Genomic DNA, 20,043 nt, shown 5'->3' with positions numbered 1-20,043 from the left:
CCATGTTTAAGGGGCTCCGTTACAGACAGAGGTTTGCAAACTTGATCAAACTCCGAGGGACTTGGATTTTACGCACAAGCAGCTCATTGTCCCATCACATTACCTTTTTATATTTACCCAAAATTGAGACGTATCAAATGAGTGAAACGTAAATTGGAAAATGTATAAATGCTATGATATGGAGGTTAACTCTGAAAACCATGAGGTGGGAGGGAGGGGAGTCAATAAGCTCTTAAGAGCCAAAGAAGTAAAGTGAACAATGATGATGTGATTAAATATTATATAATGGAAAATTAATAAAAAAGTACTACAAAATGAAGAGAACTGTGATTAAATGCCATACAAATTGTTAAAATAATAATAATAAATTAAATAAAAAGGTGCACAGAAGACAATTCATTGGCCAGTGCATTCTGGATATGCAAGGGAGGCTCTGAGTCTCTATTTTCAGAGAGATCCCAAAGCTGACCATTGGCTCAATCCAACCTTTGGCAGCCTGGTGGTCTCCAAATATTTTGAACTATAACTCCCATCAGTCCCAGGAAGCACTTGGTGGGCAAAGGCTGCCTTAATCTCTTTTTGTGGTGTCTCAGTTTGCCTGGCTCAAAGTCAGCTGGCTTGTTTGTGGAGCAAAGCAGAGGCGAATTTAGGGGAGCGCAACCGGTTCAGCCTTACTGGGCGCAGAGCCTTGGGGGCGCCGTAACTATGATGTAGAATGGTGGAGAGGCACCAGAAGTGGAGGGGCACCAGATTTTGGCATCACACAGGGCACCGCTGAAATTTGATACCCCAAGATCCAGCACCGAGCATAGTTATGAAGTATGAACAGCAACTGCGAAAAAGGCTTAATCTATACTTAAGGCTCACCAGGACAAGAAAGGAAGGTACCTGTGTTACAGAATCCATTTTTAGGTAAGTCTTGGGGAGCCAGGGAACGGGGGAGCACTTCCACCTAGAAAACTAGACGAGCCAAAAAATAATAAAAATATGTAGCAGAGCAATTTCGTGGAGTTTCTATTAGTGGTCAAGAGCATGATTTGTGGGCAATCTCTCAGGGATGCTTTCTAGGTAATATTTCCTGCCCCAAGACAGGTTTGTTGGTGTCCCCTTTAAAAATATAGATTTCTTCCAGCTTAGGTAACGTCTATGGCTGTGGGTCTGTATTGCAGGATTTCCTAATTGCATTTGTGTGGTTTGGGTTTGCAGTGTTGATACTGTATTTGCCTTTCTTCATTGATTCCTTCCCCTCTCTCCTATCTTTTATTGCTAGTCCCTCTCTCCCTGCCTCCCAGCCTGTAGCTGCCAAAGTGAATACTGGGCTGTCCCTTGAGAGACATTTGAGGAGCTGCTTGCCTGCCTGTCACCTTCCTGAACAGATCTTGTTAATGACTCCCACAAGCTGTGCAACTTCATTAATCATTTTGGGGTGTGTGTGCGTGATTAAGTGAGGAGGGAGAGAGGATTCATACCCAGCGGAAAAGAAGGCCATTACATCATACTTAGAATCATAGAGTTGGAATAGATCACAAGGGCCATCGAGTCCAACCCCCTGCCAAGCAGGAAACACCATCAGAGCACTCCTGACATATGGTTGTCAAGCCTCTGCTTAAAGACCTCCAAAGTAGGAGACTCCACCACACTCCTTGGCAGCAAATTCCACTGTCGAACAGCTCTTACTGTCAGGAAGTTCTTCCTAATGTTTAGGTGGAATCTTCTTTCTTGTAGTTTGGATCCATTGCTCCGTGTCCGCTTCTCTGGAGCAGCAGAAAACAACCTTTCTCCCTCCTCTATATGACATCCTTTTATATATTTGAACATGGCTATCATATCACCCCTTAACCTCCTCTTCTCCAGGCTAAACATGCCCAGCTCCCTTAGCCGTTCCTCATAAGGCATCGTTTCCAGGCCTTTGACCATTTTGGTTGCCCTCCTCTGGACACGTTCCAGTTTGTCAGTGTCCTTCTTGAACTGTGGGGCCCAGAACTGGACACAGTACTCCAGGTGAGGTCTGACCAGAGCAGAATACAGTGGCACTATTACTTCCCTTGATCTAGATGCTATACTCCTATTGATGCAGCCCAGAATTGCATTGGCTTTTTTAGCTGCCGCGTCACACTGTTGGCTCATGTCAAGTTTGTGGTCAACCAAGACTCCTAGATCCTTTTCACATGTACTGCTCTCAAGCCAGGTGTCACCCATCTTGTATTTGTGCCTCTCATTTTTTTTGCCCAAGTGCAATACTTTACATTTCTCCCTGTTAAAATTCATCTTGTTTGTTTTTGCCCAGTTCTCTAATCTGTCAAGGTCATTTTGAAGTGTGATCCTGTCCTCTGGGGTGTTAGCCACCCCTCCCAGTTTGGTGTCATCTGCAAATTTGATCAGGATGCCCTTGAGTCCAAGTCGTTGAAAAAGATGTTGAATAAGACCGGGCCCAAGACAGAACCCTGTGGCACCCCACTAGTCACTCTTCTCCAGGATGAAGAGGAACCATTGATGAGACCCTTTGGGTTCGGTCAGTCAGCCAGTTACAAATCCACTGAGTGGTAGCATAGTCAAGACCGCATTTTACCAGCTTCTTTACAAGAATATCATGGGGCACCTTGTCGAATGCCTTGCTGAAATCAAGGTAGGCTACATCCACTGCGTTCCCTTCAACTACCAGGCTTGTAATTCTGTCAAAAAACGAGATCAGGTTAGTCTGACATGACTTATTTTTCAGAAATCCATGCTGACTATTGGTGATCACAGCATTCCTTTCTAGGTGCTCACAGACTGTTTGCTTAATGATCTACTCCAGAATCTTCCCTGGTATTGATGTCAGACTGACTGGGCGACAATTATTTGGGTCCTCTCTTTCCCCCTTTTTGAAAATAGGGACAACATTTGCCCTCCTCCAGTCTGCCGGGACTTTGCCTGTTCTCCAGGAATTCTCAAAGATGACTGCCAGTGGTTCTGCGATCACATCTGCCAGTTCTTTTAATACTCATGGATGCAGTTCATCTGGCCCTGGAGACTTGAATACATCTAAACTAGCCAAGTATTCTTCTACTATCTCCTTAGTTATTCTGGGCTGTGTTTCCTTTGCTGAATCATTTGCTCCAAATTCTTCAGGTCGGGCATTGTTTTCTTTATCGGAGAAGACTGAGGCAAAGAAGGCATTGAGGAGTTCAGCCCTTTCTGTGTCCCCTGTTTGCATTTCACCATCTTCTCCTCTGAGTGACCCCACTGTTTCTTTGTTCTTCCTTTTGCTACGGACATACCCATAAAAGCCTTTTTTTGTTGCTTTTAATCTCTCTAGCAAGCCTGAGTTCATTCTGTGCTTTAGCTTTTCTGACTTTGTGCTGGCTATTTGTTTGAATTCCTCTTTGGTGGTTTCCCTCCTTTTCCATTTTTTGTACACATCCTTTTTTAATCTTAACTCAGTTAAAAGTTCTTTAGATAGCCACCCTGGCTTCTTTAGGCACCTTCCATGTTTCTGTCTCATTGGTATTGCCTGAAGTTGTGCTTTTACTATCTCCCTCTTAACAAACTCCCAGCCATCATGAACTCCCTTTCCTTTTAGTATTACTGTCCTTGGGATCTCACCCAGCACTTCCCTAAGTTTTATGAAGTCGGCTTTCTTAAAGTCAAGAAATTGAGTCCTAGTATGCTTGGCTGCTCCTTTCCGCTGTATAGTAAACTTCAGAAGAGCATGATCACTCGCGCCTAATGATCCTTCCACTTCTACCCCACTAACCAGGTCATCAACATTGGTTAGGACCAGATCTAAAATGGCTGTTCCTCTTGTTGCTTCTCCCACTTTCTGGACAATGAAGTTGTCTGCAAGGCCAGTGAGGAATCTGTTTGACCTTATGCTCTTGGCTGAGTTTGACATCCAACAAATATCCGGGTAATTGAAGTCCCCCATTACTACTATCTCCCTTCCTTTTGCATGCTTGGCCATCTGTTCCAGGAAGGCATCATCTATGTCCTCCGTTTGGCTTGGGGATCTATAGTAACAGGGGAAATGGGCACGGACAGTGCAGTTGAAGGCCTGGAAGGATTCCAGGACAAAATTGGCACAAATGTTCTTATCTCATGACTGGTGGTGAAAAAGCTAGTTTCCTCCCAAAGGTCAGTCAACATTCTGTAGCTAATCGGCACACGCAGACTTAGTTGGGCTGCTTTGTATTCCCCAAGTTTGCCTACTTAGGGGCTTTCTCCATGTAACAGGTGGGGAGTATACAGTGGTACCTCGGGTTACAGACACTTCAGGTTACAGACGCTTCAGGTTACAGACTCCGCTAACCCAAAAATAGTACCTTTGTTAAGAACTTTGCTTCAGGATGAGAACAGAAATTGTGCTCTGGCGGTGTGGCGGCAGTGGGAGGCCCCATTAGCTAAAGTGGTACCTCAGGTTAAGAACAATTTCAGGTTAAGAACGAATTAAGTTCTTAACCCGAGGTACCACTGTATCCTGGCTCAAAGGGGGATGCTTCTTGGATACCTCAGGAAGAAGATGCTGATTGCAAGGTGATGAAAAAGAAATGATTCATAATTTGCTGAAACATGAAGATTTGTTCCTGGCATGTATAATTCATAAGCACTTCATAATTCTTCTTCTTCTTTCTTTCAAAGGAAAGCTATTTTGAGAAATGCCATTTTAACACAGTCACTGTTGTTTCCAATTTACTGCATAACTCACTGCTTCCAATGCTTGTTCTTAAGAGCTTTAACCTTTTTTTAAAATAATAATAATCATTGAGTACTGCCTCATATATTCATCTGGAGAGATGTTTAAAAATATACTGCAGAAACTAAGGTTCCCCCCGCCCCATCAGTCCTCAATGATTCTGCCCCCATCTCTTTCTTTCTTCCTGACTGAAGTTAAGCTCTAGGGCCTGTGAAGCAGGCAAATCCTTTGATTGCAACGGTATTCTCTTTAGACCTAGTTAATTTCAGCACCGGCAGACAAATGAGTGAATGGACAAATTGTTTTTGGAAGCATCGTATGATGTTGAAGGCTGTAGCTATTAATTATGGACTGATAATAAATGGTTTGCATTTGCATTTGATGTGGAAACCAGCAGTTTCACTGCAAAATCAGTGAATGCAAAATCTGTTTATGTGGAATTGTAGGAATGAGTTCATCACTTATGGAGAAAAATACACTAATTCTAGAAATCAGTTGTGAACTAAACTCAAGCCCATCCTAGCAGGTGAAAAAGAGTTGAAGAATTGAAACCACAATTAGCAGAGGCGGAGGGAATAGTCAGTACTTCTCTGTGGGCCTCAAGAAACCATCTTTGGATGCAGACTTCAAGAAACCATCTTTGAAGAGACTTCATCAGGCAAGGCCTTCTTCCATCTGCCTTGTCCCACCCTCCAATCCTTGCTTCTCAATTTGTATTGTATTATTTTATGCTCTGTGGCTTGCAATTGTTTTATTGATTGTAGTTTAGAAATTATTTATTGTAATTAAGAGTGGATGTCTGTTTAATTTTTATATGCTGATATTAGAATAGTATAGAATAGTATATTATTCTATGCTATTCTAATGATTGTTGAATGTTATTTTATTTGATGTAGTTGCTTATTTTAAAGTTATGTTTTATTATCACAATTTTGTATTGTATTAGATTGTTATAAGGTGTACATTCATTGTTTATTCAGCTTGTAAACCGCCTTGGGTATTGTAAGATAGAAAGACAGTACACAAATTAAAAGTGATGATGATGATGATACAAAGTGTTCAAAGTGGCCGACAAATATAAAATCGAACATAAAAACAATGGCAGAACAACCACTAAAAACATTATAAACAAAAACCAGCAGTGACAAACAATAAGGAGCTGTACTCGCCATCAGTACTTTTAGTAGCAACAGAATCAAACGTATGCTTAAAAAGGAGTTTTCCATTCCCGATGGGAAACAATTAAAGAGAAAGAAAACCTAACCTTTGGGGGCAGGGAGTTCCAGAGCTACCACCTATATATCAAATATAAACTTTAAAACTACAAAATGCATGTTCCGTATTCTACTGCAAGTCAAATGCCAAAGCCAGGTGTAGCCAATGACTTGTGCATAATAGGCAGAAAACGATGAGATAACAACGTCACAGATAAAATGAAGCAGCTTCCTCTTACCAAAAACAGCTACACATTTAACTTTGTTAAGATGTACAGGTGGGCAACTGCATAGCAACCTTACCTTCATAAACATACTAAACCCAGTTTTCAGAAGGTCTGTGAGCCCAGAAGACATGTGCTCAATATCAACAGAGTCAGCTCGATCCGGATTATATATCTCTTCCACCACTTGCTTCAGCAATGGTTTATAAGAGGCCTAGAAAATATTAAACATTGAACGTAAGTGTATATATACAAGTGATTTCACAATGCACAACCCACTTGTGAAATTTACTGTGTTGGGATATGTTCATGGTCACTGTGGTAACTGCTAAAAAAAAGGGAGGAAAATGGAGTGGAAGCTGCCTAAAACTTGCTCACTGGAGCAGATACTGTCTTGCTTGCATCAATATGTTGTCTGGAGACAGAGACAGGGCACACACACAGATATCTTTCATACTGCTTTTGCGACACTAGACAAACCAATTCTGCTTTATTTCGCTACTAATGTTGGGAAAACATTTTCAGCCTCTGTCTAGTTGATGCCTCAAACTGGACTATCGAGCCTCTGCATTGATTCCCATTGGTTGGCTCCACAAAGATACAAGCACTCAGCTTCTTGGAAAATAAAAATTCAACAATGTGAACTTTAACAAAATTTGAAGATGAGGGGAGGAAAATGTACAGAATCCCAGGGAGTTCTTACCTCTGCCTGGTATATTTGCTTTTGCCAACAAAACAAAACAAAACACCTCGTCACGAGAAATAACATTGGTTCACTAGGTCCTAGCCTTGTGCAATTTTGGAGCTGCTTTTTCGTACTGATATGATCGGGGATCGATCATGAATGGACTGAAGTCTCCCAACAGTAATGATTACAATTACCCTTTCTCAACACACACTGGCTGGGATGGGCAGCAGCGGTGTTCCGATGGCTAACTAATCATGCATTAAAGACAAGCATGTAAAAAGGATGCATAGTTGAATTCTCTCACCTACTGCTGCTGGGCACACAGAGCTCCTAAATGCAAGAGCGGGTCCAGACTGTGTAGGACAGCGGTTCTCAACCTGTGGGTCCCCAGATGTTGTTGGACTACAACTCCCATCATCCCTGAGCTTTGGCCTTGCTAGGTAGGGGTGATGGGAGTTATAGTTCAACAACATTTGGGGACCCACAGGTTGAGAACAGAAATCGTGCACCGGTGGCGTGGCAGCAGCAGGAGGTCCCATTAGCTAAAGTGGTACCTCAGGTTAAGAACAGTTTCAGGTTAAGAACGGACCTCCAGAATGAATTAAGTACTTAACCCGAGGTACCACTGTCTCCAGCTAGAAGGGAAGCCTGAGAAGGTGCTGCCTTTTGTCTGAACAAAATTGCTCCCAGGCTTCCCACCTAGCTCTCCAGTTTCTTCTCCCCCATCATGAAATGAGAGATCCTATGTTCCAGAGGGTGAATTGCAGCAAAGGATAGGCTATCTAGACTAACGAAGAGTCTGGGTTTATCTGGCTTTTTAAAATGATTTTTAAATGTTACAATATTCTTTTGCTGTATATACTAAACACATTACTGAGAGTGTATCACTTCAGCATTTTGAAAATTGATTTGGAAGGTTGTATTCGAAACATTGCAAGCACATCATTTGGAAAACCAGGATCAAAACTGAAGTTTTTGGTACAGAGCTGGTGGGGGACAGCATATTGTCTATCTGAACATGTATTTTGCTGGTTCTTCAGGTCCCTGGATCCAACCGTAATGCAAATAAAATAAAGTAGGCACTTCAAATCAGAGGAATGCTTTTAGTGAAAGCTTACTGTATACAGTTTATAAAGTTTTCTACATTTATACAATTACTGCAGATCTAAAGCAGTAACAACCAACTCATATAATTTCAGTAGCCAGTATTACAATCTACAAAACTGAATTAATGTGTTCCATTTATGGCAGCCAATGTTTCCTTACTGAGCTATTCCAAGAATGTCAATCTCTAGTTTTCTTAGAAAACACATGTAGGAGTCATGCTGCAGAAATGATAAACAGAAGTGCCACTTACCTTAGACAGAAAAAAGAAAAACAAATGAGAAACTAACTACTTAAACTGAACAACCTGGGAAAGAAAAGATTTTCTAAAACATTATAACCATTAAAGACACCTTTTTGTGTCCAGCAGTTTGCAATGTCAAATACAGATCTTTTTCTTCAATGCAGCCACTAAGAAAATGTAGATGTGCCACTCAAAGCTTCCTCCAACACACATTTACATTTTAACTGAGCCAAGAAAGATGCAGCAGACATTAGCTGTGTGTTATATGACTGGCTGGGACTCAAAAACATTAAAAACGGCTTGTTGAACACACACAATTATTCCTTTGGGAAAGAGAAACAATTTCATTCAAAATGATATGCTTAAAAGGGAAAGGATGTCAAAACAGGAAATATGTGATTTTTTAAATATATATATAAAAAATCACTTAAGCTTTGATTCAAAGCACACTTATTGGAAATAAGTTCCACTGAAATAAGCAGAACGTCTCTGTATTTAGGTTGGATCCAGATTTGGTTAATTATACTTTAGTCATGGCTAATATAAGTCCCATTGAATTCAATGGGTCTATTCCAAGTAAGACTAATGAAATCTGGATTCAACCCATTGTAGTTACTGATTATCCATGGGGGGGGGGCAGCTGGACCCACTCTGGCCAAGGACCTGGGGATGGGTGATGGCATGATAGCCAGTATGGCTTCACTCCCTCTTTGATCTTGGCTGTGTGGAAGGTAAGGTATAACCATTAAACATCCCTGTCTATGCAACCGGATGAGGAAAAATGTTCTTTCTTATTGGGGCAGGGGCAGGAATCCTCTCTTGCACTCTTCGTACTTCTAGTTTAAGACTACAGCAGCTAAAAAGAATCAATCAGTGCTTAACAATAGTACATCAGGGACATGATGCTATCTGAAACTAAGGGCTGAGAAATAGGAACGCGGTGACAAATTGTCTAGAAAACATCAACAAAAGTGCTACCAAAAAGCACAGAGCAAAAGCTTCAGTAACTGGTTGTTCCAAACTCTGATAACTTACATAATATATTTTGGGGGGGGGGGTAACTGTTTCATGCACAGAAAATGTATCAATAAAAAGATGCTATAGTTTGATTTCTGTTCTTTTTAAGCTGGATACATTTAGTGGTTACTGCCAAATGGATGACTATTCTATAGAGTAGAGTAGAGTAGAGTAGAGGACCCCTGGATGGTTAAGTCCAGTCAAAGGCAACTATGGGGTTGTAATGCTCATCTCACCACAGTGGTACATATTCATCTACTTGCACTGGTGTGCTTTCAAACTGCTGGGTTGGCAGGAGCTGGGACACAGCAATGGGAGCTCACCCTGTTGCGGGGATTCAAACCACTGACCTTCTGATCGGCAAGCCCAGGGGCCCAGTGGTTTAAACCACAGTGCCACCCGTGTCCCTTTCTATTTTATAGAGCAGGTGGCCTTCATGGGTACATGTAAGCTCCCTGCAACTGGTGAGGCTAGCACAAAAACAACATTAGATAGATGGCAATGTTATAGCTGCTGTGGTTCAGTAGATATCCTTTCAATTAAGCAATGACTATTAAGAACATTGGAAGGGAAAGACAATTCTACAAACCCACTTGTAGATTAGTAGAATACATTCTCCATTAAACAACCACAAAATCAGTCACATTTTGCTACAGGTAGTTTTGCCAATGCTCCAAACCAGGGCTTCTTAAACTTGGGTCTCCAGCTGTTTTTGGGTTATAACTCCCATAAGCCCTAGCCAGCAGAACCGGTGGTCAGGGATGATGGGATATGTAGTTCAAAAACAGCTGGAGACCCAAGTTTGGGAAACACTGCTATAAAGTAACACAGAGTAACCCATGGATTTTTTTTAAAAAAGACACAGCAACTTGCCTGTTGAATTTGGCTTCCTGGAACATGTACGGAATTAAACTGCTTCATGTAAGCCCGAGCTCTTGCAACATCTCTGAGAGTCATAAAGATCTCATTCACTGCAGCTGTGGCCTTTTGAAATGTCAGATCAAGTGGAGACTCACAACCTGGAACAACATAGAAAAAATATTTGCTAGGTGAGGCCATTTTTTTTAACCAACACAAATGAAAGTAGTGGGGGAAAGGAAGAGGAATGGGGGGGGATGTTTCTCTAATTTAAGAGCAGGGATGGTCAACGTATGCATTCTTGAGGGGGTTCTGCATTCTCCAGATGGTAGTTTAACAAATCCCCCCAGATTTAAGAAGGCAAGCAACAGTTTGAACCTTGCATATGGCAACATTGGACAAGTCTTGTTAAGCTCTCAACTATGATGCTGAAAATAGAAATATCAGTTTCTCCACCTAGAAAGTTTTAAAAGAACCATACCACCTTAGCATTCCAATGTTGCCACTTGGTTATGCTACCAAAAATAAAATAAGGTATCGAAAGAAGAGAGAAGAAGAGTTTGGATTTGATATCCCGCTTTATCGCTACCCGAAGGAGTTTCAAAGCGCCTAACATTCTCCTTTCCCTTCCTCCTCCACAACAAACACTCTGTGAGGTGAGTGAGGCTGAGAGACTTCAAAGAAGTGTGGCTAGCCCAAGGTCAGCAGCTGCATGTGGAGGAGCGGGGAATCAAACCTGGTTCACCAGATTATGAGTCTACCGCTCTTAACCACTACACCACACTGGCTGTCATAAAAACAAACAAACAAACAAACAAACAAACAAACAGTCTAACTTTCAACAAATGCCCATTTAAGTCTCTTTTGTTCCTGTTTGTCTACATATATAACACACAGGTTTGACACAAAGCATTCCAGAGGTTTTCCTTCTAATAATGTATTACAATGTATTTTGCTTGCCTCCTTAAAACTGTTTGCAGAGGATGTCCATGGACAACGAGATGAAATCAATGATAGGCGATATCTATCTGCCTTCCACTGATCTTGCTAACATTTCAGTACAAATATGAAACAGCTGTGAAATTCATGCTCACAAGGAAGCTTCATAAAGTATTCCCCCTTTGTTTCTACGCTATGGTTACTCCGTCTAAAATTAAATTTTAATCTTTGCATAGCAACATAGCAGAGTGGTTTTGTATTCTCAGTGAACTGACTTGAAGCTCATTTCACTTAAGAGACAGTTTTGAAAAGGCAACACAGTTTCCAGGATTACAAATGGTTGTTACAACAACTCTGAGGTTATTCTCTGCTAACAATAAACATGTTGTAGCAAGTTTATAGATTCAATTGCATCAAGGAGTAGGACTATCGGACTTAAACAAAACTGTAGCATCACTGTGTTTGGGGGCTGTTGGCAAATATTTCTAAAATATTAGAAATTGCATCTCTAATATTTTAAAACCACCACCATCAATTATACCTGCTACCCACTGTTCAACCACATGGTCCCGGGGTGGGTTACATCTTCAAATGATAATATAATACAATAAAACACCCCCACTCCCAAAATATCCTGGTTGTTTGATAGTAACGACAACTGCAGTAATAATAATAAACGTCGTTGATTTGTTCTAAGCCGTGATGAAAAGGGTCCCAGTAACACTATGGCTGATACAATTGTCATGAATGTGTTTGCTGTTATTAAAAGATAAAGCTTTAAAAATGACTCACACTTTCTCTACAGATATGAAAGGTTAGGTTATTTAAGTTTCTTGAACTCGTGTAACAAAAAACACTGAAGTGATTTACAAAGAGAATAAAATAATAATAATACGTACACATATTAAAAGCATAGTCAAAATAAGGTCTCACTGTTTAAGGATGGAACAGTATTTTGTACATTTTGTGCACCAAATAACCCAACTTCAGGTTAGAAGACTATTGTTTTTAATGTGCAGCTGACAATAATGCGCAATGTGTTCCTGCACAGTGTGTTCCTGGATTGAAAACTTGCATGGACATACACGTAAATATAACTCAGATGTTGTAAAATCCAGTCCTGTTGGTTATGGACACCCTTCTTAACTTGGATCAAAAGAAAATGATAAGCAGCAGCAACTTAGAAGGAGACTGGTTTTGAAATTATTTATAGTCTGAAGTCTTCCCTACACTTATTCTTATATGGTTAAAAAACGCAATTGAAGAAGGTTGCATAAAATCAAAGAGGTGACCATAGATGTAGCGGGAAGGTAAACAGCATTTCCGTGCGCTCCGGCTTCTGTCACAGTGTTACATTGCGCCAGAAGCAGTTTAGTCATGCTGGCCACATGACCTGGAAAGTTGTCTGCAGACAAATGCCGGCTCCCTCAGCCTGAAAAGCGAGATGAGCGCTTTGACTGGACTTCACTGTCCAGGGGTCCTTTACCTTTACCTACCACGAACCCCATGCAATTTAGTTCTAATCCAACTGTGCTGTTCACGAGTGCAACAATATCGGTAATCGTGATGTTGTAGCTTATGTTGACCTTTCCCTTAAATGAACTGAACAAATAGAATTCCATGAAGTTAGTAATGGCTTTCAATATAATGCACAAAAATACTATTTTAATAAACTTCTTGCATTTCCATCCAGCTTAAAAAATAAAAATCAAACCTCAGGAATAATTTCAAATTTAATTTTACTTCTAATATTGGATTTGAATTAATAAAAAGTGAGCCTTTAACAAGAAAAAAAGCCAAGGCAAAAGTTAATATTAGAAAATCTCGCAATTTTTTTTGACAGGATTAACATTTCCCTCAAACCATGGGTGGCAGCATGATTTGAAGTACACATTGCACTCAGAATGACATTCAATAGAACATCTTTAACAGAGGGGTTTATTGAGATTTACGTAGTTTATGAATCATATAAATCATTCATCTGATAATAATTCAAACAGCTTTGCAAACCTCTCTATCTTGATTTTTCAAAAAAAACTTAATCAGGGCTCTGTAGGTTTTCTGGGTTGAGGAGAGTAAATATAATACAATAGTCTATCTATCTGAAACTGAGCCAGACTATTTCTCCAGCAAGGTAGTGCAAACTCAATTATGTTACCGGGTTATTTACAAAATTAATCATTTTGCTTTATGGCAGCAATTCCGAATCACAAAAAGAAAGATGGAAAAAGAGAGAAGCACATGGGCAAAAAAGGGAACACAAGATGACACAGAGTTGCATAAAACTGACATAGGTTAATTTAAATGTACAAATGTGAATCTAAAATATTTACTATAATTTAAACCAGAAATATGGTATACTTAGCCAAGGCTTCCCACTTGGCCAATGAGACAATGTTCCTGAAGACAGACCCACCTGCCTGACACCTGATGTCACATGTGACACCAGGTGTGGGGCAGGTAGTTCCTTGGCTGAAGAAAGAAGCATAGAATTCCCCTGCTCATAAGTAGTGAATTTGATCCTGTTCGGTTTGGGCTTGTCGCCAGTGAGTCAGCATGGGGAGTTCAATCTTGCATGGCAGTGTCCCCCCACTACCTGGGCCATTTTTGACAGGTTGGTGGGACAACCTACCTGTCAGTCACATGACAAGTGACAGGCAGGTGGTGGTCTCACCCACTTGTCAACGTGGGCTCGCCAGTGTGGAGAAGATTTGGGCTCTACTGAATGATTCCCCCACTCCAACTTCAAAACAAATACAATTCTTCTTTCCATAGTGGGAAGACTTGACTAGGTGACGGCCTGCTCAGTCTGCTTTCCACATGTTAACTATTGATAGTTAACATCAAGGTCCTTGCTTCTTATAGTTTTTTTTATCTTGGAGTAGACCACCCCTGAAATAGGGCTTCTTCGACCAGAGGGCTCTCCTGTCTCCCCCCCACCCCAATCTGTGAACTGTGAATCTCTATTAAGCAGACAGAGGAGCCAGTGAAAATGTTTTTGACTGCTGAGCATTAAGAATGCAACTCAAAACATGTTTAATAGGCAGTAAGCCTTGCCAAACACAGAATATAGGATTCTGCTGCTGTGAATCATAAAGTGGTGGAGTTGGACTCTTAAGTGTCAATAATAATAATAATAATAATAATAATAATAATAATAATAATAATAATAATAATTTATACCCCACTCATCTGGCTGGGTTTCCCCATGGAGCCCCATGGTTTGGCAAGATTTCCATGTTATAAACCCTCTTCCTTAAGTTTTATATCCGACCTTTCCCATCTTTCATTCAGAAAAGATTAGGCCCACTGCATTCACGATATGAACCGAGCTACAAGACTTCTTTGAAAATAACCAATTAATTTATTGCCTTGCTCTGTCACTTTCCAAAACCTTATCATATAGCATACATGGCTCAGTTGGTAGAGTATGAGACAACAACAACAACAACTTTTTATTATTTCTATCCTACCCATCTGGCTGGGTTTCCTCAGCCACTCTGGGCAGCTTTCAACAGAACATTAAAAACAGAATAAAACTTGAAACATTAAAAACTTCCCTAAACAGGGCTGCCTTCATAGGTTGGACTCAGTGACCCTTGTGGTCCCTTCCAACTTGACAATTCTATGATTCCATTATTACAAAGCCTAAAAAGATTGGGCAGATTTTGCTCTGAAACCTCCATATCCAAGGTCTGATAGAAGTAAGGTAAAGGTAAAGGGACCCCTGACCATTAGGTCCAGTCGTGGCCGACTCTGGGGTTGCGGCGCTCATCTCGCTTTATTGGCCAAGGGAGCTGGTGTACAGCTTCCGGGTCATGTGGCCAGCATGACTAAGCTGCTTCTGGCGAACCAGAGCAGCGCACGGAAATGCCGTTTACCTTCCCGCTGGAGCGGTACCTATTTATCTACTTGTACTTTGACATGCTTTCGAACTGCTAGGTTGGCAGGAGCAGGGACTGAGCAACGGGAGCTCACCCCGTTGCGGGGATTCGAACCGCCAACCTTCTGATCGGCAAGTCCTAGGCTCTGTGGTTTAACCCAGTACTGGATATTAATATCCTCTCTGCATAGCCTTCCTCCTTTACTTGTGTGAAGGATTTTTCTGTGTTGTATTTGTTTGAATGTGAGCTCTCCCTAACCCCACAATTCATTCCTACTTGTGAAAGCAGGGTTAGGGTGATCTTCCAGACAGAGGAACACTGTCACACATCACTGCTAGAAAAACTTTAAAGAGCCAGCAACTTCCCTCCATCTTTCTAGCCCATCATCTCCTGCCCCCTCCCTCTGATCATACTATCCAAGGCTTTGCACTGCCATCTTGAGAGGAGGAGGAAATATTAAAATAGCATTCTGTGGGGGGAAATGTTGCCATTTGCAGCGCCAACTTGTTTCTAACACTCAACACATTTTCATTAGCAGGCTGTAAAACTTTCAGGCTGCCCAGGACTTTAGCAATCCACAGAACAATTTATCAGACTAGAAAAGAGCACTTGACAAAAGTCTCCAAGCAGCAGACTACAGCTAGCCTGAACCAAGCTTTGAAAACAAATCCGGAACACTTCTGGTCTTTTCCTAAGAACCTCGCGCTAGAGTTTATGAGAACATTTATAGAGACTATGATTTTCTCAAGCTATTTTTGCTTTAGACAGTTAACTTGAAAAAAGTTGTTTTGCAAGAAATCATAGGCTCGCTTTCACTAAACACTGTAGTCCTTTCCAGCATTGGAATCTGTATCCACAAGGGTGTGGACTGAATGATACATCCCTTCCACCCTGATCTTCCTGAAAGGGGATTGTACAGCAAGTCTACTTGACTGAATGTACTTACAACTCTCCCCACAACCGCCCTGAGATCTCCAGGTATAGGGTGGTATATAAATAACAACAACAACTGGGAACCCTCAAAGCGCAAGGTTTCCAACTGGGCAGAGAATTGGTAAATGTGTTCAGCCAAACTCACAGATTTTCTTACTCAATTCAGGAGTTTCCTCACTCCATGGATACAGATTCTGAACACCTGAGGAGGAATTGTTTTACAGTGGTACCTCAGGTTAAGAACTTAATTTGTTCCGGAGGTCCGTTCTTAACCTGAAACTGTTCTTAACCTGAGGTACCACTTTAGCTAACGGGGCATCCCGCTGCCGCCGCGCGATTTCTGTTCTCATCCTGAAGCAAAGTTCTTAACCCGAGGTACTATTTCTGGGTTAGCGGAGTCTGTAACCTGAAGCGTCTGTAACCTGAGGTACCACTGTACTTCAGAATCATTACACTAAAAACTACAGTGTTCCTTGTTTACTGCCCGGTTTGACACAGCTCTAGTAAGTTTTATCCTGAGCATACTTTCAAAGTAACTTACGTTGCTACCAGAGGTAGGATTTGAGCATCAACTTGTTACGGTTAGTCACATGACAGTACTGAGCTCATGGTGCCTCCCCTTGTTTTCATACTACCACGGATTCAAGTGAGTGGCAAAATTTTCAGTGTGTGCAGGGGAGAATCAGACATGCAACTGGAGGTATCCTCCGGTGCCATTTGTATGGCTGAACCAGAGCTCTGCTGTCATTGGCTATGTGAGTGTTCAGCTATGTGAACTGTTCAGCTATTCTCTTCTGCATGTGGGCAGAACTTTGCAGACTAGAATGCTCAGTAAGAGGGGGATAAAGTCCCCTCCAACTACCTTTTGTCAAAACTCAGAAGCAAGAGGAAAAGAAATATCAGCACCACGTAAGCAACTTGTTCTCTCAAACAGACACCAGGTCGAAAACTCTCTCTGGCTTTTGGATGAGCGACAGCTTGCCACTTTGAGTCATATAGTGCCTACGTATTCTTTCTCGACTAAAGCTGTTTTGCAGTTGTCTGCAGAAGGTGTGGGCAACATATCGCAAGGGGTTGGCATGTGCTCCTGGTAGTATTTCTGTAACCCACAAGGACTTCAGGAAATCCAAGAGTCTAACTTTTAGCCCCGCTAAAAAAGTAATGCTCAAAAACTTGTGTATTTACAAAGCGCTGGAAATTCTACTAAAAGAAGAGGAACAAAAATGCAAAGCATAAAGAAGTCCGAGAGTAGAAATTGCCTGCCCTAACTGCTCTAGAATAGAGGTTTGATTAGCATATGCTACGCTAATGAAAACGCTGAGCAAATTAATTACAGGCAGCATAGGCCCATGAAATATACTCGGCGTCGAGAGTGGATTTCATGCTCTTTATTCAGCTCATAGTGGTGAGGAGGAATGGCAGTTCCCCCAGAATGTCTGCTTTATATACATTATTTACACAATGGGCCCCACGTGATTGGCTAATTCCGGGATTCTCCTGTAGGCCAATCAGGTTGCGGATTCACTTCCACCTGGAGCTGGATTGGGTGGCTCCTGTGGACCAATCAGACTGCTACAATCTGGGTCCTATTGTTCTAGGACCAAACAGACTGCTACATTGTGAATCCTATTGTTCTAGGACCAATCAGACTGCTGCATTGTGAATCCTATTGTTCTAGGACCAATCAGACTGCTGCATTGTGAATCCTATTGTTCTAGGACCAATCAGACTGCTGCATTTTGGATCCTATTCAACTCAGTACATAACAGCCAAGCAGCTACAACACTTCAGATCTGCTACTGGTCTCATGTTGCGCTTACAGTGCAATCCTACACAGGTCTGTGCAAAACTAAGCCCAATTGAGTCCAATGGGGCTAACTCTGAGGCAAGTGTACCCAGTTCTGGATTGCAGTTCTGACAGTCTTCTGTGGCATATGTTTTTTGATCCAATTACAGTCGTACCTTGGTTGTCGAGTTCCAAAAACGTTCAACAACCAAGGCATGGCTTCTGATTGGCTGCAGGAGCTTCCTGCGCACAAATGGAAGCCGCGTCAGCTGTGTCAGACATTTGGCTTCCAAAGAATGTTCGCAAACTGGAACGCTCACTTCTGGGTTTGCGGCATTCGGGAGCCAAAACATTCAACTCCCAAGGTGTTCGGCTTCCAAGGTATGACTGTATAACACACATTAGGGGGGAATAACATGTTAATGGGATCCTTGATTATGCTGCTCAGCTACAGAACCCTGCCAAAGAAGGATGTGAGGAACAAAGGAGAATGGGCACTGCTCAAAGGTAGAATAAGAGAAGTTATTTACTCCACTGTATTAATATTAAAATTATATCTCAGGTTAGTATATTACGATCCCACAGTGTATGTTCCTCCAAATTGGCTTAACTTTATATTATTGCCTGGTTCACATGTCTGAGTCACGTTGATTCAGACCTTCTCTTTCAGTTTTGGTTTTATTTTATGTCTGCTCTTTATCCAAACTGGACTGTAAGCAAATTGGGTAGCAATATCTTAGGTGCCTCAATAAAATTTATATCATTGTATTGCATTGCATTGCATTGCATTACATTACATTATATATTATATTATATTATATTATATTATATTATATTATATTATATTATATTGTATTGTATTGTATTGTATTGTATTGTATTGTATTGTATTGTATTGTATTGTATTGTATTGTATTGTATTGTATTGTATTGTATTGTATTGTATGACATATAAGGGCACCTGGACCAGGTGGTCCTTGTTCTGACCCAGAAAGGTAATACTTACTTTGTTAGGCTATATAAGAAAATTCAACATTACTGAGTATCTCCCATTTACTTGGTTCCTGCAGTTGCTACATTTAGACATGCCACAAACCCACCACTGCCATGGAAAATTAAGTATGCGTATAAACAATGAAACAGCAATAGCTCCACTGCTAAGCAATCTTATCCACATGTTCCAATTAAGGTGAAACAATCAAAAGCAACTCTGAAGAGGCTGCCAGAGAAACACGAACTATTTCTAGGAAACGTTGTCTCCAAGAAAGACACCAAATTTGGTGCGAAGTTGTTTCAGAGTTCACTGGAAATTAATGAACTAGTTCTCTTAATGTTTGGCCACGGTTTAGAATTTTAGCTAGGACCTGTTGTGATTGAACTAAAACGAGAAGAGAATTGGAAGTTAAGCAGCTCAAGCTCTTGTAATGTTGCCTATTTCTAAAGGCTGTGATCTAACTCAACTCTTTCCTTCTTAAGAATGTGAGACAAGCCTGTTGCATCAGACCAATGGTCCATCTAGTCCAGCCTCCTGTTCTCTCAGTGGCCAACCGGATCACAGAATCATAGAACAGTTGGAAGGGATCCTGAGGATCATCAAGTCTAACACCTGCAACGCAGGAATATGCAGCTGCCTCAAATGGAGATCGAAACTGCAACCTTGCTGTTATCAGCACCTGATATAGCCAACTCCTCCATGAATTTCTCTAGTCTTTTTAAAGGCCACCTAAGTTGGTGGGCCTCACTGCCTCCTGTGGGAGCAAGTTCTGGGAAATTATCTATTGAAGGTGAACGTTCCTGATCCATTTGCGCTTAAATTTGGCAAGGGTCCAGAAGAAAGAACCAGACTGTAGCTGCAAGAACGAGGTGAATATCTGTCATGTTTCTATAATAACATGGGATAATGCAATGGCCAGTTTGTAAGGAGCTGCTGGGACTCAAAGTCTGCCTGGAAGCCACAAACCCTGGCCTATGAGTGTCAGTCGAAGTTTACCGTATTTTTCGCTCTATAGGATGCACCCGACCATAGGACACGCCTTGTTTTAGAGGGAGAGAGCAAGAAAAAAAAATCTCCTCCTCTCTGCGCAGCACCCCTTCAGCGAAGTGGCAGGAGAAACCGAGCCCCTTCCATTTCTCCTCCTGCTTCGCTGAAGGGGTGCTGCACAGGTCTCCCTCTCCCACATTGCCTTTGCCTTCAGTGAAGGCAACCCAGTGCCTCTGGAGCGTGGCGGAAGTTCCCGCTGCTCTCCGGACGCTTCGGGTTCCTTTCGCTGAAGCCACGAGAGTCTGCATTCGCTCCATAGGACACACACACATTTCCCCTTAATTTTTGGAGGGGAAAATGTGCGTCTTATAGAGAGAAAAATACGGTATACATTTTATTGCAATGCCAAATAAACCAATGTTTTGCTATTATCACCAGAAACAGAACTCAGGGAGCCATATAAACAATTGCATATTTTTTTTTGGGGGGGGGGTTTCTA

General features: G+C 41.5%; 1 protein-coding gene across 2 annotated transcripts in view; it reads right to left on the bottom strand.

The window, feature by feature from the left end:
- The window catches only part of SCFD2 (sec1 family domain containing 2), a 157,019-nt gene that overhangs the window by 18,042 nt on the left and 118,934 nt on the right, over positions 1-20,043 (bottom strand). For both annotated transcript variants that reach the window (XM_081208856.1, XM_081208857.1), the window contains exons 6-7: positions 10,037-10,182; positions 6,190-6,324 (exon numbers count right to left, since the gene is read on the bottom strand). In XM_081208856.1, the coding sequence (XP_081064982.1) occupies positions 6,190-6,324; positions 10,037-10,182 (281 nt within the window). The remainder of the gene's footprint in view (positions 1-6,189; positions 6,325-10,036; positions 10,183-20,043) is intronic.

This window comes from Podarcis bocagei (genome assembly GCF_964188305.1).
Source record: "Podarcis bocagei genome assembly, chromosome: 9".
NCBI lineage: Eukaryota > Metazoa > Chordata > Lepidosauria > Squamata > Lacertidae > Podarcis > Podarcis bocagei.
This window is presented reverse-complemented; position numbering and strand designations above follow the sequence as displayed.